A 27633-nucleotide genomic window follows, 5' to 3' on the forward strand; every position below is an offset into this window, starting at 1 on the left:
ACCATGAAGATCTGCAGCACTGTCCACTCGAAGGTGTCGTCGCCTCTGTACAAACACCATAGCACTGAATTCGAGTTGAGGTGCTGTGTAACTGTACTGCAAAGACAAAGATCATCAAGAGGACTTAACAGAGGCAAAAACAAACCAGCTGCATGACACAAACAGCCTACATGGAACTTCCATGCATGTAGACAAGGCAGTGTTAGTTGGGGCTGTGGCAGCACAGGCTTGTCCTCACTGGTTCACAGTCACAATTCTGCTCTAGAAAGAGTAGCAGGTTTTGGTTCACTAAGATGAACACTGAAAACCAACTCTGTGCTCACAACAATACTTGTCTAACTTCCTGCCTGATTCCTAAGTGGCCAATTCCTATCGACAAGCCACCTGCTCAGAAAGCTGCTCAAGCTGGTATTTATGTAATTTCAATAGAGATGATGATGTAAGATCACAATTGGTCTGCAGGGCTCATGCACAAGAGCCTGTGTTGTTCTTTTCCCTTAACTATATGAGTTTGTAGACTGGAAATAACATCTCTGCTTTCAAATCTTGCCTTAAGTAAAATTCACACAGCATCCAGAATTGTACATGTCTGTCTGATAATTTTTCAATCCACAGGCCTGCTTTTATCACCAAGGACAAAATCAGTACTAACAGCATTTTTCTTCTCACAAAAGAACAATCATCTCCAGAGTCATGATGCAGAGAATGACAAACAACAATGCCTCAAGCTAAAGCAGGAATGGCACTGTGCTGGCCAGTTCAGAATCCCCTGCTACAGCTAGTGCAGCAACAGGTCACGTGGCTCAGACTGCACAATCTTCCTAAGGTTGAACGTATCAGTACTGGCAGGCAGCAGCACCAGAGCTGAGGGCCCCAGAGTGCTAAATAGTCTATAAATACTTTTGCAAAATAAGCTCTTTCCTCCAGAGCTTGCCTTCCATCCTATTCTCTTGCTAAGCAAAACCAGCACCTGTGTGAACTGTGAAATGGCACAGCACTCACCTGGTTCATCTGGCAGGTGATATAGCAGAGGGACTTATTTGTTTCTTCTCCTTCCACATAAGCTTCCATCACCACTGTCCTCCCCTCCAAATTCAAGACACACTCATAGTCCCACTGCTGGTCCTGCAGGAGGAGACACATGGCACCATTCCTCAGTGACAGAGAGCTTCAGGCTGGCACAGGTGTTGTCCTGCCTCTCCAGTTCAGCACCATTCCCCATGCCACCAAGCCAGCAGCATGCTCCTCTCGCTCCCCTTGATATGCCAACTCTATGCTGTATTCAAGGCCTCTCTATGCTGTGACTGCCTCCATATATGAAAGGCAACCCAACACTAAACACCTAGAAAGGAGCACGTGTGTCACTGTGCAGAGAGCTTAGCACAGAGGGAGAAATGAAAAAAAAACAAACAGTTGGGACTGTGAAGTTATGCCAGTACATCCCTGTGAAACACTAGCTTGGAGATGAAGAATAGAGTACACAGATGAGGGCAGAGCATGTCAAAACCAGTAAGTGTGTATTTCTTCTCCCCATTTCTTTCCTGTAAACCTTCCACTGAACTGTTTAGATACTTCCTGTAAAAAAGCTAGATAGGCATCTCTCTGGAACCAGCTCTGCTCCTCTGAGCAGTGCAGTATGTCAGGTTTAATGTATAAAGTAACAATTAAGACTGTGGGTTGCATGTTCTGAGTTGTTGGGTTTTTTTTGGTCAAAGGTTACTAAACCATCTTCTGTCTTGAGAAGCAAAGAGAATTTTTATCAGAGGCACACCTAAGAAACAGCTGTCAAGAGTGGTTTTCTCCACTGCAGAAGTTTCAGGTACAGCAGGAATAGCCACATAAACATGAGCATGCCAGAAAGGAAAGGGAACAGATGACTTGTCTTTAGCTTATGGAAAGACAAACAAACAGGATGGATTCAGCAGAAAGTTATTCCAAGAACTACCATCTGCAGTGCAGCACAGGTGCAATTTAATCCAAACACATGCAGATTCTCCAGCAGGTTGGTGCACACTTGTACTCTCCCTTTCTCTTAGTGACCTTCTACACATGAATACATCCAGCTATGGAATTCTTTATGCACAGAAATAGGTTATTCCTCTAGGAGAAACCTAGATAGAGGCACATCTGTATCTTACACATATTTTTAGCAGCCCAGTGGCCAGGTTGTCCAAACAGTGCCCTGCATTAATGCAATTTCTTGATGGTGATGGCATTGAGCTGACTACCTGATAGAGGTGGAAGTTCTTTCCCAGCAGGGTTATCTTCCTCGCCACATTGACTGGAAACAGAGAAGATCCCTGGATTCCCTGCACGCAAGGACACGCATTTGGACCCCAGCTAGGCTCTTCACTCTGAAAAAAAAAACCCACAGGACACAATCCCTCCTGTGTGCTGAAATACTTGACAATCTGTAAGAAAACTTCAAAGAGTTACAGCCTTAGACTGTGAATTACAAAAGGCCAGTAACTTACCTCCTCCCAAAACTCAGGGGCATCATACTGATAATCGAGGTCAGGGTGAAGGATCCTGGGAAAGTCAGGGACATCCCTCTCTGAAGAATCGCCATCACCCGACAGAAGAGTGGAAGCAGAGAAAAGAGATGTGTCATTCTCAGCCTGCAGCAAATCCATCCAGTCCTCTGTGTCCTGGAGCTCTGTGCCTTCCTCCAGCAGCCACTGCGGAGGAGCTGATGTTGGGAGCCCTGAAACAGGGAGCTCAGTTCCTGGCAATCCAGGAGCATCATCAGAGACAACAGGGCTCCCTGGCACCTGGCTGGGGGTCTGAGGAGATGAGATGGCAGATGTCAGTGCCTCTGTGGTAGGAAAAGGACTTGGAGGCCACTTGAAACTTGTGACTTGAGGGGAAGGTGTTACAGCTGCCACGGGAGATGTGTGCAGAGGGCTACCCCCGAGGGTGGTGGGTGGGTCTGTGTGCCAGGCATCCTGGGCTGTGGCTGGCCCTTCAGTGGGCAAGGCTATGTGATCCATGTTTTTAGATGGGCTGGAGAGGACAGATGCAGCAGGAGAAGTTGTCTGTGGCACAGTGACAGCAGGTTTGTCTGCTGGCGGCGGCAGCGGGGACTCTGTGGCAGCCTGGAGAGAGGCGGCTTCGGTGGAGAGGGTCAGGGGGGTGTAGCCGGGGCTCTGCGTGGGCTCTGTCGTCGTCGTGGGCTCCGAGGCTGCGGAGGGCGTGACGTGGATGGCCTCCGTGTGGGGCACAGTGCTCGGCCCCACGAGCACAGGGGTGGTGACAGGTTTTGGGGCCGTGGTGGGGGCTGTGGTAGAGGACTTGGTGAGGGGAGCAGCTGAAGAAGGATACACAATCGAGGTTGGGATCTGGGCCTAGGAAGAAACAACACGGTGAGATGAGAAGAGGGAAAGAAATGGAATAGAATAAAACCCAAGCAGAAAAACACTCTGTATGACTTCCCATAGACAAGGTGCTGTTTCACCCTCTGGATTTTAATGAGAGCTACATCTTGTACCATCTTTTGTGATGGGATTGGGGAATGTTCACAGTGCAGAAGATCCAGCAACACTCCCTCTTCACACAGGTGCCTGCACTGACCTCCTCTCAGAAGTCTGCTAGTCTTCATCCTCCACAAAAATGCAAGGCCACCTGTGGCAGTGACACACTGGGCACATGTTCCACCTCCCTGTCACAGCCTCCCTGCCAGCTTGCTCTTGTCCTACCACTTTGACAGCACTGGCTGCATAGCCCCAGGACAGTGACCTGCTTAATCTGACAGCACTTTCCCAGAAACCTGCAGTATCAGGGATGCAGAGCCTCGTGTCACACCAAGGAGAGCTCTCTCTGCTCCAACAGCTCACCTCCTTGCTTGATGTGACTGACAGCTGCTATTTTACCTGAGAAGAGATCTGACTCACCGAGGCTGTGATGGCACACAGGACTAGGTCTGAGCAGGACACGTACCCTTTCATTGTAGATAATGGTTCCCTCCTCACAGGCTGCTTTGTGGGTGCAGAGGTGCTGCTGGATGCACCAGTTACATCCCCAGAGACTGCTCACACACTTCTGGCACCTGGAGGAATGACAGAAAAGCAGCTGCTAAGAGAGGACAAGCAGAAAGGGACAGCCACCCTCCCTAAAACTACAGAAGAGAAAAAGCAGGTGCTCACGGTGCCGATTTCCACAGCAGGGCCACTGCAGCACAGTCATAGAAAGAGAAGTCCACAGAAGCAATGAAGATGTCATGGAAACGCACTACAAGCTTTATGGTGACATGATCTGAAAATGAAAATAAAAATTTCTTAGAAATGGAGCCCCTACAAGTTTGCCATACTGTTAGGAGACACAGCATGCTTTAGGATAGACACTGTCAAACACTGAGGCTGATTCCCTTCCATGCTTTTAGCACCTCAATCCTACGGACACTAAAAACAGGTTGGACAAGTTCATCAGGAGTAGTTTGTGACAGCTCTTGCCAACCCATGGGAAAGAAGACTAGTCTGAAGATCTGTCCATCTTTATCTCTGTAATTCCACTGCCATCTCTATATTACAGGAAGAAGTAACATTGAGGCTCAAAGCTGATTGCCTTCTTTTGTCATCCAAAGGAAAATGAAACCTTAGAACTGATGTGCCCTTCACATGCTGCCTTTACCTTGAGAGCTTTGTTCTATGACCAGACTAAGAAGTGAGTCAGAAAAGAGGTTTTTAAGATTTGTAATCTCACTTGCAACGACTGAAGGCTTATCTGCTTTAAAATCCAGGTTTCACATCAATTACAACCCTCAGGATAGCCCTGTTCTCTTTGGGAAGAGACTGTCACTGTTTTCTCTAGACCAAATAGCTGCAGAGATGGTCAAATCTTACTGCAGCTGATAGCATCAGCTGGAAGGAGATATTTTGCATAAGACAGTACTAAATCACCTTATTAATCTTGTCCCAGCTGCCATTGGAGATGTGTGCAGAGGACTGCAGATGTCTGTGTCCCAGACAAATGCCTTCACCCTTAGAGCTGGTTACTAGTTCTCCAAATAATGGGAGTATGCTGCATTCTCTGCTCAACCCCAGGAGCTGCTGTTTCTCTAGGGCAGTTTGCAATAAAAGTAAGTAATAAGAACCTTGTGCACTGTGTTCCTCTCAGAACAAGATTTCAGAGCTCCTCTTGCAAGCAATCTCTAGCCACAGCAAAACAATCAACATGTGAAGAACCTGTCAGGTCTAAGCTGAGTACCTGACAGAATGGCAAGGGAAGCAATATGCTAATAAAACAGTGATGGGGGTGTATTGAAACCCAGGATGTGCAGAAAATAAGGGTATAGCCTATGCAGCTGGAGGCTGGAGTCACTGCAATACTGCCAACTCCTATCACTGTCATAGAGATGATTGCATTTGGCAGTGGTGGTAGGGCTAACACCTCCCAGGATTTCAGGGTTATGACACCATATTTATAAATACTCCTTTCTCCAGAAAGGCCATTATTTCCCATGACTGCCAATAATGCTGTTTGACAGTACAGAAGATGAGGTCAAGCACTTGCAAATCAAAAGCAAGACTTTGTGCTACTAATTTGGAGCTCAACAGCTACACATGATGGATGAGCTGGCATGCAACCTTTAAAATAAAGCTGGAAAATGGCAAATATTTTAGTGAACTGGGGAAAGTATTATAAGTGGGAAAAGGAAAGTGTTGGTATCTGAGGCCCTAATGAGATCTCATTTAGAAAACAATGTATGAATCTGGTTACCAGCTTCAAATTAATCTTCGCAGAGTACAGAAGCCACTCAGAGAAGGAATAACAATACAGTGAAGGAGAGAGAAAGTCTGAGAAACAAGAGAACATGAAGAAGAAGCTGGCAGAGCTAAACAGCAAAGCTCTGTGCTAGGAGCTGGCCATAGTTCACTGAGTGGGAGAAGCACTGCGGAAGCAAAAGGACAACACAAATAGATCAAACGCACAGAAACCATCCACGAGCAAGCTACAGAACAGGAGCCACTTGATAAGTCTCAAACAAAATATGAAATTAATGTAGGAAATGTATCTTGCAATAAAAGCAAGACTGACTTACAAAGGAGTTGATAAGAATATCTGAAGCCTAAAATAATGAGAACTAGGCTGTGGCTTTATCGACACTGATTTTTCACAACTGTGCTTAAATTCAGGCCCATACAACTAAACAGAGAAGCAAATCCTGCCCACTCTGTTTGCAGTGGTAGTGCATGAAACCATCTTCCCTCTGCCTGACCATTGTGAATGAAGACCTGGTGGGTTTGTTCTAGACTAAAGCTGTGTGATATCCAGGTATTAAAATACTGCAAATAATACTGAAAATGAAGGATTTTGAGATTGAATGAGAGTGTTACTGAGTTCTGGTATCATGTTATGTCCATGGAGATTGCTTCATACCTATTAGCCAGCTGCATACTTGCACAGAAATTCTGTTCAGCCATTTTGGTGAATGTGTCCCAATGGACATCTGCCTTTTACTTCAGATGAACAAACTCTTTGAAGAGATCAGCTCATCAGAGCTCATACTGACAGGCTGGATAAAATCCAATGCAAAGAAAACAAATTGAGAACTTTCCAGGTTCTTTAGAGTGGCCAATCAGCAATACTCAGCCAACTATTGTTCACAGGCTGTGTATTTTCTGAGGTTATGCCACATTGCAGATTTATTTATATCTTTAAGGACCATGGATCTCTTCTTGCCTTTCCTTACATGTACTTCCTTCTCCCAGTACATGGATTTTGAGAAGGTTGCTTTTTGTTTAGTTTTAATAATAAAGCAATATTTATGAGAGTTTTCTCTCCAGATTTAGGAAAAAGCTGCCAAACCAGCCACCTCTCTAGACTGCATTTCAGATCACGTTCAGATTTGCATACACCCCTTCAAACAGGATCTCCTTTCCAACTATCAGAATTTGGCATTGGAATTTGGCAACAGCCCAGAATAGCACAGGATGTGTGTGACACAAGTAGAAAGCAAACAGATATTATGAGGAATGAAATGAACACCTGCTGACAGTCCACATGCATTCATGGCTGTTAATCCCGGCAATACGATGGCCCACAACATACTTTCTCCCAACAATGTTATCAGAGCTATCATGCTCCATTGAAAGCATTTCACTAACCTGTTCCTGTTGGCAAAGCTGGTGCTTGGCTGGGATCTGGAGAAGGACACATGATTCCCGACTCTGTCAGAACTGCTGGGCTTTCGTAATCTTCAAAATAACATGAGTAAAATTCTTCCTCACGCAGAGAAGGTAAGTCCGAGATGGCCAAGAATATCTGTCAGTTCAATAATATCCAGTAAATAATTTGCCTTCATTTAATATAATTTTTTGGTTCTGTTTTTTCAAAGGAAGAATCCCATAAAGTAGCTATCTACAAAAAGCTCATTTTCCTATAATGTCTCTTAGGACTGACTGTTCCATTCATCATCTCTTGCCATTCCCGAACTGAACTTGGCATTCCTCCAGCAACTGACAACTTCCCCCATTGCCCAAGCCTCTAGCAAAAGACAGGTTCTTGCCACTTCCTGACACAATGACAGACTTCAAATCACTCCAACACCTTCTTAGCTTTTCTGCCAGCTATCACATGCCACACATGAGCTGTAATTTTGGGCCACTCCTTTCAGGTCCTCCTGACAGCAACTGACAGAAACACTGAAAGCACAGACACAGGCACCTTATATATACTAAAACAAGGAGGATCCCCATCCAAGCAGGCATCACATACTCCAGAATAACTCTTAGCAGGCAAGGACATTTAGTTTTAGAGAAAACAAAGAAACAACCAAACAACTGAGTGAACAGCTTGGCTGTACCAGGAGATAAGTCCCTCACATGAGGCAGACAACGTGCCTGAAGGTTCAGTGTTTCAGCCCCCCAGTGAAAGCAATACAAAGACTTGTGACTCCTCAGTTTGCAGAGGACTTTCTATAAGCTTGAGCACCATCAGAGGATCACCCCCACTCACATTTCTCTTTTCCTCTCTGCTGATATTGGCTGGAGTTAGTGACTGGACAGACAGACACTGCTGTGTAGAGTTAAAGCTCCAGAGCCACTGCTCACTCAACCTGGACCGCAAGCACTCGGAGCGACGGCTGCACCTGCAGGGAAACAGCAAGAAGCCCTGTGAGAGACCTGAGCAGCAGCTTGTTTTTGGCTTCCAAGCAGACACTGGCTATCTCAAGCCTTGCTAGAGTCTTGGGGAAGCTGCTGTGCAAGCCACTGAAGTCCCAGCCTCCCACCATCTTCAATAACAGGATGAACTGTTGTGAAATTATAGATGTGTAGGCACTTCTCGGGCTTCAGGGGTCACGAACTAAATCCTGTGACTTTCTACAGGGAAGCAGAGCCAGCAGGCAGACACAGACACTGGAATAAACCATGCCTCATTAAGCAACATCAGTAGGGGAACAAGTAGTGAAAGAGTGCTAAGTAAGACACCAGAAGAAGAGACAAGATAGTTTCTCTAAACTTGCAATGTGATAGTTTGAGCTGAAGTCAGACTAGAACCAGGCTGCAATCTAATGGACAGGTGAATTGTGAGTGATGCCAAAGACCCAAAAATCAATGGAACGATGCCCCTGTGTGCAACTGCTATTGCTGCTGGCAGTGTTTTAGGGAAGCAGAGAGAGGAATGGTAAGTTAGAGCAAATAACCCACAAAGGAACTAAAGATAAACAAAATTCAGATGCAGATAAAAGGAAGAGAGTAAGTGGAGGCAATCCCTAGGCACTCTCCCTCCAAAATCCTTACAAGTGAAGAGGGATCTATCTTACCTTCCCTGAAGGACACACCAGCCACAGTAGGGATCTTTCAGTGCCAGACAGGATTCACAGTCCAAGTACAGGGAACATTCCATTATGGGAACCTTTACCACCTGTCAGAGAAAGAAATGAAAAGTGGAAAACACAGCACACACAACACACCTTCCAGGTCACTGGCTTCTTATACCTAACCAGCAAGTCTCATCATCCACATCCTCATCAAAACAATTTTTTGATATTCAATTTATCCTCCCTTAAATACAAACAATATAAGAACAAATTTCCAGAGCCCACCTGAATGGCCATTTCACATATTGGTGAAGGACATCTAAACATGAGGCTGTAGAGAGACACCGAGGAAAGCAAACTGTATTACTATTCATTGACTATTCTGCAACACGTTTTGCAAGGAGGAAATTGTATTTAGTCATAAAACTGTATTTTAACAAAATGAATTATAGAATAGCCAATTGAATATAATCCACTTTTTTGCTTTTCTGGACTCTGTCATGTGAGATCATCTCTCCTGACACACCGGTGACTGAAGCTGGAGATAGCAGCTACAGCTGAGGCCTCTGAATCCACCTGCACTATTGCCCAGCTGTACCTGACAGAACTACCATTTTGACTGAAAGTAGACCCTGAAGCTTTGATCAATGTGGAGCAAAAACTTTCTGCCATCTTGGGGTAAATTTTACTTGCAAAATTCTTCTGCTTTAACTTACCATCCTTGCTGATTTCAGCCTCTTGCCCTCTTTAATCTGCTACTACACTTCAACTACTACTGTCAGCTACTTTGAAATACCAACTTCTAATCCCAGACCTATTGCTTTTGCTAAGTACATGATGTAATTTGCATATTTTAATTGGCAGAACAACTACTGTTAAGGATATATTTCAGATTTCCCTAATCTTCTTCCACTCACAGATTTCAACTCCTGCTTTGAAGTGTTACAAATTTTACAAGTATCTCAAAGTGCACTGGGGGAGTAAAGGGAAGCAGTGGTTCTCATTTTTTGTTTGTTCTTTCCTTCAGGGTAACTCAAGGACTGCTTTTCCTTTGCTAGGAGGATCCTTTTCATTCCAGCTCAAGGAGCTGATATGAGAGGTGGTAAAAATCCTCTCAAATAAAGTATCCATAGCTGGATTTCCTACTCAGCAGACACCAACATCCCTAAGGCATGGGGCATTGCAATGCCTCTTCTCCTCCAACTGCCCCTAGGCACAAATCAAATTACAGAACACAGGGGTAAAGAGAAAGGTGCCTCACATGGGTCCTTCCATAGCCTGATTTCATCTGCAAGACTGTTATTATACCCCTGGTTAGAAAACACCTCTGTTACCTGAATACATTTCCCACACATTTCTGCTTTTGGTAGGTTACAGAAGAACAGTTTGATCTTTTAACTGATTATAACCAGAAGTGCTACACTTTAATGACACAAAACCTCTCTTTTCTCTTTTTAAACTCCTGCAAAAACAAGATGGGCCACATGTGAACCCAGAAGCTTTCTTCTGCTCAAGTGGAGATTCAAACTGTTGTCCAAACAGCTCCTGCTCAACATAGCAGAATTCAGGAATTGGTGGTCCCTTGTATTCATGCCAGCAGAGCAGCTTTTTACAGCCTGCAGTTCACATTGCTCCATCACTGCTGAGACAGCCTGACAGACTTCAGAAATGCACACGCAAACAAGCCATGGATTAGGGTAACAAGGCTTTCTCCATGCTTCCTCCAGCTTTTGGGAAAGGTCAGTCCCCATTCCTGTAAGAAAACTGTCAGGCAGCTGCTGCCCAGCACAGGCTTAGCCAGGTGCAGTTTCTCTGCCTCCCCTGCTCCTGTCAGCAGTTTGTCTGGACATCTAGTGTTTTCAACTCCTCTGTGGAAAGGATGAAATTGCTCTTACCATGGACTGGGTCATGACAAAGAGGTGCTCCTGCAACTGGTCGAACAGCAGGTCTCCACTTACCATGCTGTTCACCTGGATAGATACCGAAGCATAAGTGTGTGCCTCTCCCTGGGCTCCCAAGTACACCTGCAAGAGAGTCACAGTTGTGAGCAGGCAAAGCACCACCACAGGAGCTGGTGTTGCATGCTCTACAACAGGAACAAACTGGAACTGCTGCTGTGTGCAAGGATTTTAAGTTCCCACCAGAACCTCCATGCAGTGACTTCAGCCACGTGAAGCACATACCCAGAAATACCTGTGCAAACCACATAGGACGCACCAGCCCTGCTGCTGGCTCAGTGCAGGTGTAACCAAAGGCAATGTGACCACGTTTGGGGCATTCACATTTTCCACAGGCAGTACAGGGTGAGAAGAGACCATCTGATAGTAATGATTTTTAGTAGGAACCCAACTTCCCAGGGAAAAATAAAAACTGCCCTTTTCCCCTTCTACCTGAGCATCCCTGGTTAGTTTCATGCAGATCCTACCTTGTGCAGCCTTCCTCTGCTGTCTCCCAGAAAAGCAATGGTGTGGCCATCTTCCACATTCACTGCCACAGCTGTCAGACGGGCCTCAGTTTTCTCCAGGAGCGGGGCTGCTTCCAAGGGTACCCGGCTGGCCATAGGGCTGGGAGTGTGGTCAGAGCCACAGGGATAGGCATACAGGGTGTCCTTTTTGGAGGAGTGAAAAGAACAGGGAAATCAGTACCAAAAAAATGGGTACAAATAACATTATCACATTTAACATTTCCCACCATCCCCCTTCTACCCAAATTCTCCAGCAGTGAATTCAGCTTTAACCCCTCTAAGCCTTTTTTACTGAGGGCAAAACCACCCATATTTTAATAATTAGTTTAGGTATGTTGGCCGTCTGTACCCTCACAGAATCCTGCAAACATTTCAGCCAGTTCATTCAGCATCAGTAATGAAATGCATTCAAACTCCCTCAAGTTCTCCAAAAAACATTGCTGTTACACGCTGCCATGATACTGCTTTGGGGAAGATTGTGTTTTCCTGAACAAAGAAAAAAAGAGAATTTCTGTTTCCAGTGCAAAGCCACCTTGTGACAAGTTTCACCTCAAGCAATTTGCATGGTTTTGCTGTAACACCTACAAGTTAACTACTAAGCCTGAAGTAGAATCCCAGTGCATCAGGACATACATAAACACAGAGTGGGACACAACCTGCTCCAAAGAGCTTACTAACCTCACTTAGGAATCAGAGAGCACATACAAAAGACATCATTGCACACTGCTTCAATCCTTCTAAGCCTTGTGAGAGTTCTGAACATTAACTCCACTGCTCTATGCAGAAATAGTCATTCTTCTGTTCCAGTTAGCTCCCTCCCAGTGCCACCAAACCTTCACTTACTGTATTCTAACAAATGCTGCAAACGTATTTACTATTTGTTGTGTGCAGAGAAAAGATATCTCATTATGATTCATCTTTTTCCTAAGTAACAAACTCAGTCTTGTCTAGGATAGTTCCTCTGTTGCTTTATATCTTTTTTGGCACCTTGTTCCATATCAATTTCAATTTTACAGTATCCTTTTGGAGACTGAAAACACGATTGTTCACTCAACAATTAATATTTAAAAGACCACTTTTTAATTGATCAGTGGCTTGTCTTCAGACAATGTGGCTTGTGTAAATTCAGTATTTTCATCACAAAATCCCTTATGGATAATGTTTTCAATCTCCTCTCCAGCCCCTTACTAATTACTCTGACAAAGCTAAGCGTGGAGCAGCACATTAACTGTGCAGTCCATACTGACTCCAGCTCTCTCTTGCCTCAGGCACCGTGGTTCAATTTAGACTCCTTGTGAGCAGGGTTACATATTCCTGCTGTCTGCTGTCTGTGGCTTTGCATTTGGCAGCTCAGGCTGCGCGGTACCAACCGGCACCAGGCAATGGAGCTGCCCCCGTCAGAGATCCATGATAACAGAACATCATGGCATTCCTGAGGTGTCTGCTTATCTCCACTCACTGATCTCATGGAAAACTTGGCCCTTTCTCCCCTCTCCTCCCATTTCTATTTTTTTTTAATTTGTTTTTTTTTTGGGTTTTTTTTGTGCTGTTTGTGTTGCTGTTGGCTTTGTTTGTTTTTTAAATACTTGGCTACTTCCTGAAGAAACTAGAAGCAATCAGCAGCTTTTGGTAAGGTCTATGGAAATCCCACAGTAAAATATATTTAACCTGCTCAGCTCTGTTCCCTTCTCAAATGCATTATCTTAGCAGGCAAGCAAGGCTTGACACAGCAGTTCCATTAACAAACCATGTCAGTTAGTCTAGCACTGCTTTCAGTCCAGTGCTTTATTGTTTTCCTTTCAATTATTTTTCTGCACACTTAGGATAAGATTCTGACAAAGTCTGAGGAGGTTATAGCTTTTAATGATTGCTTGTTCTTACCATCCTCTAAACTATCATTCATTTTTAGTAGTATGTATTTTTCTTACCACCTGTCATTTGATTTTTAAGCTTCTTCCATCATCTTCTTGTAACTTAAAGATTTCTATTTGTCCAGCTATCCATTTCCTATAAGATTTATTAGGAAGCAAGCCACTGCCAAAATTCCATGTTCCAAAGCATTAAGTGCTTATTTTGAATGGGATTTGAGATATCTTTTGCAACCTTTGTACAAATTCTGGAGCCTAATGATCTCACTACTGGCTGATTTTTCAAAGACTGTTTAAAAAAAAGTCCACATACAAGTCAGAAATATTTGTAAGCCAGTCGTGCTCAGCACTGCTGTTGCCTTTATGTGATGCCAAGGGCAAGTCACCTCACACAGAACATTTATCTACCATAAACCAACGTGACCTGTGCAAGCTCTCCCAGTACTGGCACAGCCCAGCCGTGGCCTCACAGGGGCTGTCTGTATAAAGTACTTATATAAATTTACATAGAAGCTATTTGAATTGCTTGCAATGAATAACATCTTGGCAACGTTGCAGAAAATGCACTTGAGGAATCATCCAGTGCCTTAATGAAATGCAGCAGCTGCTGCTGTGATTTCTGCTGTGTGTATCCTATCTGCACAGGTAGGAAACAACAATAGGACAAGCTATATCTATGCATGGAAAGGACTAAAACCAAAAGGACAAGATACATGCCTTGAAAACTACACCCACAGAAGACATGCAGCCTTCCCAAGCCTTGTAGAAACATGTTTCACACTTCCAATTTATTAAGTCACTAAACAGCATCTACACAGCCTCCTGGATCTTGTAACTAATGAATCTCCAGCAAACTGAACAAATGTACTGGATCTGAAATTCTTATGAAAACAAGCTGGAATTTTTTTTTCCCCAGTTGAAGAGATTGTATTGAACTGTAAAACTCATTTTTAGCCTCCCTTTTTGGGCTAAAACCCAGAGGCAGAGCTAACTAAGGAAAAGGGCATACCTTACGCACTAGTTAGTTTGGAGGCAGAAAAAAGTGAAATTAATTAGCATTATCCTTACATCCAGCTGTCACCATTGAAAACAAGTTAAAACTGTTCCTGAATAAAATGTCCACTGACAGCCACTTCCACTCAGCCCTGACTGAAGCAGGCTAGAGCTGGCACAGAACTTTACATGATGTTACATACAATTTGAACGACAACCACTACCATGTGCTGAATGGTGAAGGATCAGGTTTGTTAAGACATTTACGTATCATTGGACACACTTGTTAATAAGACATCACACTATGGTCAACCCACTCAAGCCAAACCGTACAGCTGGGACCCCGGAATCATGCACCAGGAATCACAGAGACTGCCTTTTTCTCCCACCCTGTGCATCCACTTCTCCATTGGATCAAATGGTATAAGGGTACTCTACACATCATTTTGAATGAAGGATTCATCTGCTCATACCTGTTCAACATTTAACTCTCTTAAGCTCCCCTAAAAATCGCTTGCAACAAGTCATTCCATGTGGTCTTTCAAAGGACTCACAAGGCATGCCTAAGAAATACAGTGAAAGCAGGACATCAAGCTGGGCAGTCTCCTTCTTCCCAACTCTTACATACTCCTCCTACCCTTGCTCCCATTCTGCTCCAAGGCTGCTCTTTACCCTTCCCTTGTCCCACAAGTGCTCTACAGTCAGCTTCAGCTACTGAAAGGAAAACCATAATTTTAAGACTGGTTTTGAACCACACACCCAACCCCAGAAACTTCTAAAGCTCTGTGGTAACGCTTTGCTCTTTGCAGCACCAGGCTGGGAAGAGGAAATTCTCTGGACAGCCTGTTCTGTAGAGAGAAGACACAAGATAACATACTGCTCTGCTAAGAATCTGAAATACCCTTGGTGCAAACAGGCTGCTCATAGTCACAGAGCCTCATGCCACGACACTGCATCCAGGAGAGCACTGCTGCCCTGTGTTTGAATCGCTGTCTCTGATTTTGCAGCCAGTGTGGCTGCCAGATGGTGAGAATTCAGGGTCACAGTCACTGTAGGTCACATTTTTATCCTGCAACATCCCATCATGCTTTTGTCGCTGAACTTAAAGGATTATCACCTCTTACAGCTCTGGAGAAAAAGTCAGCTCAGGAGAAGGTCCTTCTTGTGCCCAAAAGTCTGCAGGACTAAAGCAGTCTACAGGAAACTGTGATTTTCACAGAATCACAGAATTATTGAGGTTGGAAGGGACCTCTGGAGACCATCTAGTCCAACCCCTCTGCCAAAGCAGGGTCACTTAAAACCTGTTGCACAGGAGCTCATGCAGGAGGGTTTTAAACGTCTCTTTGTTGACACTTCATTTTGCTAATATTCCTTTTTGTTCCCGAGTGCCCTTACAGGAAGCTGTTGTGAGGTGCACTTCACCCTAAGCAATAGGGACCCAGCACACCCCTAAAATTCCCTTCCCAACACACAGGAGCACATACACATGCTCCTCTCCTTCCCTGCAGTGCAGACCAGGAGATGACGCAGATAAAGAAGGACTTGAACAGCAGCTTCAGTGCTCTTGCCTGGTATTGCCACAAGACAGGCCTCAGGGCCAGGTCACACCAGATGTTCTTCCTACTGCCACATACAGATCCTCTCCCTCTGCAAGGAATCCTGCCCATGTGGGACACAACAGACTGAGCCCAAAGGCTCTTAACCCAGATTTCAACATCCATCTGTGTAAGCAAGATAACGTCAGGAACACAGAACAACACAAGAACACGCTGCAGACTGCTCAAAAGCACAAAGCCACTTACCGCTGGCAGCTGGACACAGTTGGAACTGACATCATATTCAATATATGCCACTTCTGTCCCTTCTTCTGACTTCCCATCTCTCATGTAGCAAACATCCCTAGTCCAGTTGGTCAGGCGATCCACCTCCTCCATTGTGTAGACACAGAGCGCAGACTCCTCGCTCAGTTTCCCAGAGGAAGCCTGCCAGGCAGAGAAAGCTGCGAACAGCACTTCCCCCTCGGTGTCCAGCTGCCCCTGGGCCAGCTCCTTTCCTGGCCGGGTGACATAGGCCGCTTGCAGGAGGCTGTATGTATTGGCTTTGCTCTGGCAGAGCAGAGGTAACTCCACATACGAGTAATAGTGGGAGTCATCCAGGCAGATGCGTGAGATGTAGGTCTTGTACTCACGCGACTGGGATTTGAGGTCCCGCCGGTAGAAGAGGAAATAGACACTGGAGTGGTAAGTGAAGGATTTAATGAAATGGTGGTTGTACTCTGACAGCCGGCCCACAGCCAGTTTTGCCGTTTCCTCATAGGAGAAAATGGAGTGAGAGTCTGTTGCTTGAACATCCCCTCCGTGGGCCCTGAGATTCCGGGTCGTGATGGGAGGAATTCCTCCTCCCACGCCTCGGCTAGTGTACCCCCGTCCCACAAACAGCAAGGGCACCTCATCCTTCGAGTAGGCGATGAGTCCCACAGTGGTGATGTTGGGATCATTGGCAGCAACGTACTGAGTGTCACCAGGGCTCTCTGGCCGGAAGAGGACGTGGTCAATGGACGCCAGGCTCCTCTTCTCACAGATTCCCTGGTGGACACTGCCACACACAATGAGCTCCTTCTGCACAGGGTTCACCAGTAGCAGCTTGTTGTGATTGTCAGTGTGGTGTGCCTGAGGGCACTCCAGTTTTGAGACTGGCGGGAGGCAATCCTTACTGTCCAGAACTGGCCCAGTCTGAACCATGTTCTCCAACAGCAGGTCAGATGTCAGCTGAAAGAGAAAGTTGGTGGCCCCCAAATAAATGGTCCCAGACTCCAAGTCCATGGACAGGTGGAGGAATTTTGTAGCATTGTGTGAGAATGTGACATACTGCAGTCCCCATGGAATTGATGCTCCCAAGAAACAGAGAACAGGAAGGAGGAACGTTCCCAGAGGCATGGTAAACACTCTGCAAAAGAGGAAAGGCTGTTATAACTCCTTGGAGCCAGAAGCAAAGATTAACACACAAAATCTTTCATAGCACCCACAGCACGAGGCCTTCAGGAGTATCAGAGATTTAATTCAGCCAGCTCCACACCAAGATGACAGGAATAGCATCCTCAGGAGAAGCTGCAATACTGCAAGTAAATGCAACACTGGAGCTGCTCACTACTTTTGTAACATCAGAAAAATCCACATTTAACTCAACGCCTGCACAGCTGAGCTACGATCTGTATTGGAAGTTCTCCACAACAGGACCAAATTTCCATAGGAGCCAGCACATTGCATATGGTGTTAATGAGCAACACCACAGTAAAACAAACCACTGTATAAGACAAACATAACCTGCAGGACCATCATTTAAATAAAATAGTAGCTGAGATCCAGTTTGGAGCAAACTTACAAGCCCTTCACTCTGTATTTGATCCAGATATCATAATTAAACCCTCTCTTTGTTATCACTTAGGCTATCAACAGCCTCTTGTGGGTCTAAGGCTGCTCCACTCATGCTTCAAAAGAAACCTTCCCATGCCATCTCTGGCACTGAGCATCACCCACCCAAGCAGAACCTGGGTGCCAGGATTAAGCCTCTGGAATATCAGTCACACCAGCTCCTAGCCTCCCCCCTGAGGCTACCAGTCTGCCACCAGTCTTGTCAAGCCAGATCCCATCTTCTTGGGAAGTTACACAGCACATCCAGGTGAGGGGGAGATCACCTTTACCTGTTCACCTGTCACTGCACTCTCTGGGGTAGAAGTCTCTTACTGGTGCTCATTTCTCCAATGCACTTCTCCCAGTACTGTGAAAGGTGATTTAAACATGCCTGTTTTGTGGACAATGCTCCATTCCTTCCCATGTCTCAAAGTGCAAGCAAGTCCAGGTAGGGTGGATGTTGGACAGACCCAGGGAACCACCAGACCTTTTCAGTTCCTCTCCAGAGGATATTTAGATCATCTCCTTTTCAAACCTACTATGATCCACTCAAGCCATGCCATGGATGGAAACAATTGCTCAGGACAAGATGGGGAACCCCACAGCAGTGGAAATGTGGTAATAAGTACCTGCAACATTTAGATTAACACTTTCCCCATGGAGAAAGGGAAACAGCTGCAAGTACTCAATAATTTACTATGAGTACCACCTCATTTAAATGGAGAAGTAGGTGGGGATGCAGCTGTGTCTATTTCCTTCCACCCCTCCCTCCCTCTTGCAGACAAGGGTATCAAAGCTGCACAGAGCTACACAGCTGCCAAGCTGGGTTAGAGGCTCCATGGAGCTGATGAGTACAGTATCTCCTCCAGAACTGCCCTGTAATCTGCTCTGCTCATTTTGGCAACTCAGCTCCTTAGGGGTGATATTAATTTTGTAGTTAAAGTTAAGAAAACTATCATCACTTCCCTCCTAGGGCATCAGCCCTCTTGGGTCTTCCTGGTAAGCTGAAAGTGCTTTTAGCTCAGACGTGCTTAAAGCAAAGAGGTAGAAAAAGATCTGCAGCATTTCAAGAGTAAACTACTCCAGCAGTTACTGCAGGACTTAATCCTCACAAACTTCTCAACCCATAAACTGTCTTACACTCATTCTGCACACAATGTGCAGAAAACACAGTAGCAATGCTGAGAACAATAGCTATAAGACTCTACATCCATCTTCTACTCCCCTGCTATTGCAAAAAACTCCCACAGAAGTCTGCTTTCCAGCTCCTTTGTCAGTAAAACTGGCATCTTTGCTCTACCTAAAGACCAGTTGAGAGGATTAGTTTACTTGTGAAATCCAGCGGATGGAAGGTATTATAAAAATAACACTTTATTAAATATAGGCTTTGTGAAGCTCTGGAAAAGCTCCACTTCACACGGTTCTTGTAGGTAAGTAGGCAGCACTGTCAGGATATGCCCGGGCACAGGAATGCTGGCCCTGGGCTGGCAGCTTTCCCCCAGAGCACACAGCCGCTGATTCACACTGCACCAGCGCCGTGTTTAGGCTACGTGCACACTGGGGCTTTTGTTTGCCCTGATAATGGACACTTGGCGCTTTCTGCTTCAGAGCTATGAACACACTCTGCTTCACCCAGACTGGCAAACAGCCCTGAACATCCCTAGGAGTCTCTTTTCCAGAGTGGCGAGTGCATTGCAGCACCTGAGAGAAACCCTCATCATGTGGGAGAACCCAGCCAGGAGATACACATGGACTGAAGGAAGGAGATCTAATTTGACTCTGTCCCTTCAGGTTGACATCAGCAGAAATTATCTTGCTCCAACTCCAACATGTCAGTTATTTTAATGCTTTTTCATAATTTCTATTGGAGAGAACTTGATTTAAGGACACAACCACACAACTGTCTCTATACCTCTGCACTGCCATCATGCAGATGTCAAGACGGCTTGTTGCGCGACTGTATGGAGTCTCCTCAGTTTCAAAGCTGAAAGTGCCTGAAAACAAAACAATAGGCTGATGGCCATCCAACAGCAGGAGCTTGACTATGTTGTGAACAGCAACAATGACATGGAGAAGAGTATCTTTGATCTGGAAGCAGCTGAGAATCACAAGACGTCATTATACTACACCACTATGAAGAATCTGTAATCTAATGCAACCTTCCTCTGCCAGCACTTACAAAGTAAAATCGGCATGTGTCTCCAGGATTTATGGATTCTGAAACAGTGGCTTTCTGGCTAGAGGTTATGCCTACAAACTACACGACTCTGCTCAGTGTCCCATAGAGCCCCACTGGCAACCACCAAGGCAGAACTAACCAGTATTTCAGCTCACATGACACTACTCCAGCAACATGGATCTTGTTACAAGCTCATTGATCTGTATTTGAACCTACTCCAAATGTTTCACTGAAAGCATTTTACCTGTTGGAGCACCTCTACTGGAAAGAGGTTGGAAAATCAAATAGTCCTTCATTCCAGCAGACCATAATCAGATCTTGCTATGGTCAAGGCTCTAACATATAACTACTCTTCTTACAGTCTCCAATATCCCCCGGAAGTAACTTTGTGAAGAGCTAGTCCTTAAAAGTGATTCAGATAAGAAACTAGTCCCTGGTCCTCATGACTCTATGAGAACGGAGAAAACAAAACAGAATGGTAGTACAGCATGTTCTGCAGGCTGGTTCTAATCACCCTGCACAATGGATAAACACTGAATATAGTGCTCTTTGTTGCTCTTTGCTAAAGACCCATTAGCAAATGAACTTGTATTTATTGATAGGTGAGCAAACATACATTAGAAATGAGCATGACTGTGTAGCTATCAGTAGCTTGAAGCATTTGCACCCTACATGAGAATAGAGAGGGAAAAAAAGCCAGCAGTGTGTTTTGGTTCTATTTCCCAAGTTCCTTCTCAAGCACAGGCATCACTGCCTTTTTTATGCTTGCCTTTCAGTTAAGCCCATGACAACCTCTCTGGGAAGACAGGAAGGAGGAGGATAACCTACATTTAAATCTGATGGTTTCATGACAGGCTACACTACAGAGCTCTTTATGGATTTACTGAACCATTCTGCTTCCTGTGCTCACTGCTAGTGTATAACACAGCTGTTGCAGACAGATTGCACTAAAAGTGTGTAGCCTTTAATTAATTCTGAATGCAATTGCCAAGGTTTAAAGATTCATTTTAAATATTGCATTTTTCGATGAATTCTCATTAAACAGGAAAATGTTCCAGACAATACTCTGAATATTGCCTCTAACTCACTGTAAAATATTAATATCCAAATAATACTGCTGAGTTTCATTTATTTAATCTGGATCACAACAGAAGGGCTGGAGGATTAGTCAATTCTGCCACAGAATATTTATATCACAGCCACGTAACAACAACCAGGAACATTAAAGAAATGACACTATTCCGTTACTTAAAATTTTAAGACCATGTTTTCTGTAGCACTATTTTTACCTCTCTGACCTCACATATCCCTCTGAGAAACTTTGCCTATTTAATAAAAAAACAAACCCAGAACGCATTTGGGCACATTTTAACAGCATATCAACACAGAGCTTATTCCAATCCTCCCAGATTATTTCCCTAATACCACATTCTATCCTCCAAACATAGAGAGGTCAGTTAATGTTCCAACTTCTAGGCTAGATTTTATGCTCACCACCAAACCCAGCAAAATTAGCCTTGGAAAAAAATTAGGTCTCTGAAACCTGCACCTGCAATTTCCACCTTATCATTTGCAGAGCCAATTCACAGTGTGAGCACTAAAAGATTTAAAAATTAAAAGCACCGTTCTTCCAGCTGCACGACGACCCTCGTGCTCCAGCACATTCAAATGACCCAGCAGCAGGAAGACGACCACTGCTATTTTTTCTGCACAAAAGCCCTGAATTATAGCCCCCTTCTAAGCTTCATATGCTCAACAGAGACTTGCTGTTTTCTGCTGTGAAAGATGGCATTCCCATTAAATAAACAGATCTTCTTTGAGTCTTATTTACTACTACCACGCCAGTTCCCTGCTCTGCTGTTTAAGAAGACTTGCAGCAAAAAAGCTTTGGTAGAGATGAACACAAATCACTGTTTTCCAAGTAAAATTGACCCCAAAGAGAATCTCAAGTTCAAGCAATCCTGTCAGAGCAGGACTGGCACAGACAAGGGATCTCTGTTATACCAGATGTGAATAACAAAGCTGAGGTCAAAATAACTTATAAAAAAACCCCAAACCCTTAAAGACAGTATCAGATATGAAACGGCAAGGTGTCAGAAATTCTGTACTACAGAATTAACAGCATTCTTAGATAAATACTTGAGAAAATTATGTTTTCTAAACCCTTGATAGTTATTGCTGAACATTACAAGGTACCTTTCTGGATGGGGGTTGAAGTTATACTGAAAGAATGTTTCACAAAATATTGTTATTTCAGTAATGCTCGTGCACTGCTCTTTCGAAAAACTGCAGAAAGTGCTTCTACATCTCTGGGGATACTTAAATATTAATTTCAGCCATACTGGAATTGACTGATGGTAGCAAACAGGTATTTCCTCTAAACAGCTATAGCACAACCAAACTTTATCCTTGCACTGATGAAAATGTATTATAAACAATAAACTTCCAGTACAACTGGTTAATGAAGTGTTAATGATTAATACAATGTTAAATAGTGAGCTTTTTACAAACCAAGACAAACTACACAAACATTTACAAGGAATAAAAAGTAACCACAAGATGCTTACTGTTGAAGAAGCTTTCTTCATATATACTCTATCATTGCAAATCAATGGTTGACTTTTCCATTTTACCATCCTCTCAAGCACTAACTCAATGTGACCTCAAGACCATGTTGCATGTGCATTTTTAGAAGGGGAAATCAAGCCAGCTGTTAGTTTCACAGCATCTTAACACAACCAAAAGATAGTGTTCTGCCAGTGTTACCCATTTGAAGATTAAAGTCCTTTAGGATCTGCTCCAACTTTCTTGTGTAATCAAACCACAGAACACCACTAAACATCCCCTCTAGCCCATAAGCGCCTGACTAAAGTCTCCTCATGATACCAGGATTTTTTCTTAGGGTTCCCAAGTCATAGAAATTACCACCTTAACCCAGCAAGCTGATGCCTGAAGGTTCTCTCATTTTACCCCAAGTAAAATGCCTTCTCATATTGTCTAACTTTGCTTGTCACAAAATCTTCCAACTCAAAGAAGCTTCTAGTCACTATTTGCATGAACAGTTTGAAAACTAATCCTCCTTCTTAATCCTCCTTGGGCAAGAAGATAAAGACAGCTATTCTAAGTCTGACAGAGGTCCACCTACACAGAAACCCTAGCTGCAGCAGCCGACAATAATAGATGCCTAAGAAGTAGATGAAGGGCAGACAAGCATAATGCAATCCTTCACTTACACATGCTGCCAGCTCTGAGCTTTCCCAAATCACAGACTGCGTCCATGTGTAATCCTTTGGACAGATACATTAAGTGGTCTGAGCTTCTTCAGCCAGAAATACTTAATTTTCCTAGTAGCTCTCTGAGCTCCTCCCAATATGTCAACACCCTACTTTTTTAGCTACCTGAGCTGGATAAGCATTCTCTTTTGACAGGACCTGACCCAGACAGGCCACTCCTTTGGCTGACATTGCCCTCAAATGTTATTTTCCCCAGTTTGAACCAACCAGTTCTCCATTTACCCAAACCAGAACCCCTTGATCTTCTAGCTGCCATATCACATGTCACATTTGCACGTGGACAAATACCATCAGTGACTTAAATATTCTTTCAATTAGAAAAAAAAAAAAATAGCTAGGGAAAAAAATTCCATTCTCAGAGTATCTCCAAAGAGCCTAGACAGGTTTACAGCTGTAATAAAACCCTGCTAGGAAAGCAAGGTTCGCTGAAGTTAGCCATCCAATTGGCTCTGCTGAGCAAATTCTCTGTTTCTATGATAAACTACATAAATCTAAGCCCATCACTCCACATAAAAACTAATTTGCTTGCATGAGTTCAGGAAGCCAATTGTTGCCAAAGTATAGTTGAATATGTGGAGCACAGAGAAAACTCTGCAGCACCCAGGAAATCCTAAGCTTAGATTTCTCATTTCTGTTTCATCGAGATCCAAGAGCCAATTTTTAATCTGGTTAACATTAACCAAATTGATTTTAAAAGAACTGTCAGCTAAGACCCTTGAAAAAAAAAAGGTTAAGCTATTGTAGAATTAAAGTCACAGTCCCTGTCATGATTAAATAAGTAGTTAAAAGACAGGTGTTTCCCTGTCAGATGTGGGATCTGCCAAGAACTTATTCTGCAATCTGCACTGTTCAGTATGTTCACATAAGATCTGAGAAGAGGAATTTGTCTAGAAGTGGCAAATTTTATTATTAAAAAAAATAGTAATTACAATCAAATTCAGAGAAGACTGTAAAAAGAGAACTCATGCACTTTAAAGTAACTACACAGTATCTCAGAATGTCAATAAATACCAAAACCAACAAAAATATTCTAAGTATATAAACATAACAGGATCAAAACTAGCTGTTATCACTCAGAAAAACTGAAAATCTCACGGGTCAGTTCAGTACTGAGTATCAAGCAAAAAGGCAAATACAGCCTGTGGGGTAATTAGGAAAGAAAACATATATCCCATTATGCTGTCAAATGCTGAAGGCAGTTCGGATTCCCACATCTGAAAAAGGAGACAATAACAAAAGGGACAACAAAGATGACCAAAAGCATGGAGCAGCTTCCATATAAGGAGCAATCGAGCAGAGCAGGACTTTGGACAGACAAAGAAACAACCAGGAAGATGATAAGGAAAAGTCAAGAGCTCTGAAACATGACAGTGTCAAGATGAAAAATATTGAGCTATCTATGGAGTTAAATGGTTATACTACCATATTTTACAATGCAGAAACAAGAGAGCACTCACCAAAGTTACAGACAACTTTCCTAAGTCTGCTCAGGGACATTGTCACTGGATGTAGAATATTTCAAACATTTAAAATGCATAATTAAGTTGTAGAGCTCACTGCTGTAGGATGTCATGGAGACCAGAAACATAAACAAGTGAGAAGAGGGATTCTATAAATTAAAGGAGAATAGATATAGTCAAGATCAGATGATGAGATACAGCTCCTCACACCAAGCTGGGCCCTAAAGTGATGATGGTCATAAGCTAGGAGGCAAATGGAGTGGGGGGAGAATGAAAAAAAAACTAAATCAAAACAAACCCAACACATTACATATGCCCTGTTTCTTACAATCCTCATTAAAGCATCTGCTTCTGGATCTTGTCAAAGGCAGGACACTGAGCTACACAGAGCTTTGCAATTTGCCCCAGGAAGATATTCTATTTAAACTTCTCTTTTATGGTACATTTATAGACTTTATTTATTTTTAAATATTAAGAATGTACTCCAGCCCTGCCTAATCATGCATTTAGAAGGTTGGCAGCCTGACCTCCCTGGCTGTTTCTGAAGGCAGTATCTCTCATGTTAACATTTAGATACCATCTAACTGAATTCTGACAGTGCAACACAAAAGTTAATGCACACCACGGAAAAGCAAATCCACGACCAGAGCCACAGAGCACAGAAGTGGCAGATTTGAGTTAAGAGCACCCACAGTCCCTCTTTTGGGAACAGCTCTTCCCTGTCTGCCAAGCATTCGATGGAAACTCCTCACTCAGAGCGAACACAGCGGATCCGTGTGTGCCGTCGGAGCAGCCAAGCCTTGGGCAGCTCCCAGCAGAACCACGATTGCTAAAAGTAGGTCAGGACCATCCGTTCTAACCAGGGAGAAAGGAAAGCTGGAGCACACCAGACTGTTTGGCCAGGTACTACAGAAAACCTTCATCTGGGATTTCATCACTACTTCAAACAGATGTGATTCATATTTTACCGGCCTCCACCTCAAACAAGGCACACCTTCCCAACCACACTGCCCTCCCTGTCATTAGGGGCACCTCTCCCAGCCTCAGCCAGGATCCTCCTGTTCTCAGCTTTGGCTCCACCAGCTACAAAAGCCAGAATCCCGCTCTGCCATAGCTGTTTTGTGCCAATTTCTAAAAAGCAGAAATGCCCAGCTGCTTCATCTAGAAACAGCCAGGACAGCACACGATCTCAATGTAATCACTTCTGCCTCAGAGTCTGTTTTCCTTGGCAGGATGCCCTGCAGAAGGGAGAGAGATCTTTGCAAACAGCACATGCTTCCCAGAGGACAGGACTGTGACCCCTAACCAAGCTCTCACAGAGGCAAAGGCCACACCCCCAAGGCATCCAGCCTGGCCTTGGAGTAACCCAGCAAGAGAGGAGAGAAGCTTCAAACATCCTATGAAACTCTTGTGAAAAAGCACCAGTCCTAGACTTTCACTCCAAGAGGAAACCTCATGGTCTCCATGCCAGCATTCAGCCCTGCAGGTTTGCACAGTGGAAGGGAGAACAGAGGCTGACCACAGAAGGAGTTCATGCCAGCAGTGGTACAGACCACAGGCAGACACATAAGGACCACATCCCAAGCTCCACCATCCAGCTGTCAAGATGCAAATGAGAAATGTTAAGCACTGTAGCCTGTCTTGAATAAATAATTTTGCTCTACAGACATTGAGCAGTGCAGGGTGCTCTGTACTGTTAAAGAACTAGTGTGCCCTGGGTGGACAGGAAGAATTCTTCTTGGTGTTTTCCTTCATTTCAAATAAAATTCATTTTTCTGCCATCCCCTAATCTGGAGAACCATACATCCTGACAGCAATTTCACAGTCTTCCCCGCTCACTCCAAGAGTGTCAGCAGTTCTGGCTGTAGCTACAAATACAGGCTGTAACACGCAAATACGTTTAATGCAATGCAGCCACGTAAGTAGTACCTACCCCTCCCACCTAGAAGAGACACCAGAATAAACAGAACTCCACATCACTACCACAATCTGCTTGTGGTTTGCCTTCAAACCAAGATGAGGTATATTCTACCTTGTATTACTCAAGTTATGTTAAAGCATTATCAGAAATGACGCTTTGATCAATTATCTTCCATTAATTAGTGCCTCAGCCTGGAAGGTTCTCAGTCATCAGCTGTGAACTACTAGCCTCAATCGTCTGGCAGTTAGGTTACACAGGTTTGTTAGATAACTGAGGTGACCAGACATTTTCTTCCACCTCAGGAAGGCAATGCCAGGGCCTTCACAAAGCCAGTAACAGATAACAACACACCATGCTGTTCACAAAGCCTGGGGACCTTCCCAAGCTTGGGAAGCTTCACACCTACATAACACATCTAAGGAACAACAGCTCTCACCACACTAGTTCAGAAGCCTGAACAGGTTGGGTGCAGACCTGAGAGCCAGGATCAACTTCACCCCAGTCTCAACAGCTCTGAACAAAGACTGTCCCATGCAGGCTGGATATTCAGTGCTTTCAAATGGAGTCCAACATGGAATGGTGGCCCAGGAACCATCCATGAAGGGCATTCAAGTTGCACCTGGTTGAGGAGTCCTAAGCTGGCAGCAGCCATGCAGCCTTATTCTTCTACTGCACAATCACAGCCTTCCATGCTAGACACTGCCCACACTTGGAAGTTTCTTGTTTCAAGGATAAAATTCAGAGCACCAGACTGCATATAGAGAGAGGTGAGAGAACTATTGCCGAGCACAGGTCATCAGGCAATGATCTCCATACTACACTGGGTCCACAGCCTGAAGGAGTGAAAATAAGCGACAGGAAAATTAAGTGGCAAAGGAAGCAGAAGCTTGGACCCTGCAGGATTTGGTACTTAGAGAAATAAACCATGTGGAGCAAGAGTTCTCCAGTTATTTTGTTAACATGCAGACATCTAGTCATGTCTTATCCAGAACAAGAAACCGTATAACAAGAAAAAATTCCCAGTAAGAACTTTTATAGCTTCAAGTGGCTTTACAAACATGAGTTTCTGTTCACTCAGATTAAGGAGATCCTAACTTTTTCTGGCAAAATATTTGAGCTCCTGGTTCAGGGCTAAGAAAACTTCCTTGGTGCTGTCCTAGAGGCACAAGGGTTCAGAACCAGCTACCTGCTCATGAGAGCCATGAATTTTAAAGACTTTTTGGTTGAGACTGTTCTTCATCTGGTTTGCTGCCCTCCCACCTGCACAGTCTGACAGTCACTGGCTGA

At 44.2% G+C, this 27633-nt stretch overlaps 1 protein-coding gene across 2 annotated transcripts in view; it reads right to left on the reverse strand.

Annotated features, from left to right (window-relative positions):
• PLXNB1 (plexin B1) overlaps positions 1 to 27633 on the reverse strand; it is a 73541-nt gene that overhangs the window by 18678 nt on the left and 27230 nt on the right. For both annotated transcript variants that reach the window (XM_030282829.4, XM_030282828.4), the window contains exons 3-14: positions 15886 to 17029; positions 11184 to 11366; positions 10654 to 10782; positions 8762 to 8862; positions 7954 to 8086; positions 7104 to 7260; positions 4143 to 4251; positions 3937 to 4045; positions 2475 to 3344; positions 2229 to 2354; positions 1003 to 1125; positions 3 to 96 (exon numbers count right to left, since the gene is read on the reverse strand). In XM_030282829.4, coding sequence (XP_030138689.4) covers positions 3 to 96; positions 1003 to 1125; positions 2229 to 2354; positions 2475 to 3344; positions 3937 to 4045; positions 4143 to 4251; positions 7104 to 7260; positions 7954 to 8086; positions 8762 to 8862; positions 10654 to 10782; positions 11184 to 11366; positions 15886 to 17019 — 3268 coding nt within the window. In that variant the 5' untranslated portion in view covers positions 17020 to 17029. The remainder of the gene's footprint in view (positions 1 to 2; positions 97 to 1002; positions 1126 to 2228; positions 2355 to 2474; positions 3345 to 3936; positions 4046 to 4142; positions 4252 to 7103; positions 7261 to 7953; positions 8087 to 8761; positions 8863 to 10653; positions 10783 to 11183; positions 11367 to 15885; positions 17030 to 27633) is intronic.

The sequence above is a fragment of the Taeniopygia guttata genome, chromosome 12, assembly GCF_048771995.1.
Source record: "Taeniopygia guttata chromosome 12, bTaeGut7.mat, whole genome shotgun sequence".
Taxonomy (NCBI): Eukaryota; Metazoa; Chordata; class Aves; order Passeriformes; family Estrildidae; genus Taeniopygia; species Taeniopygia guttata.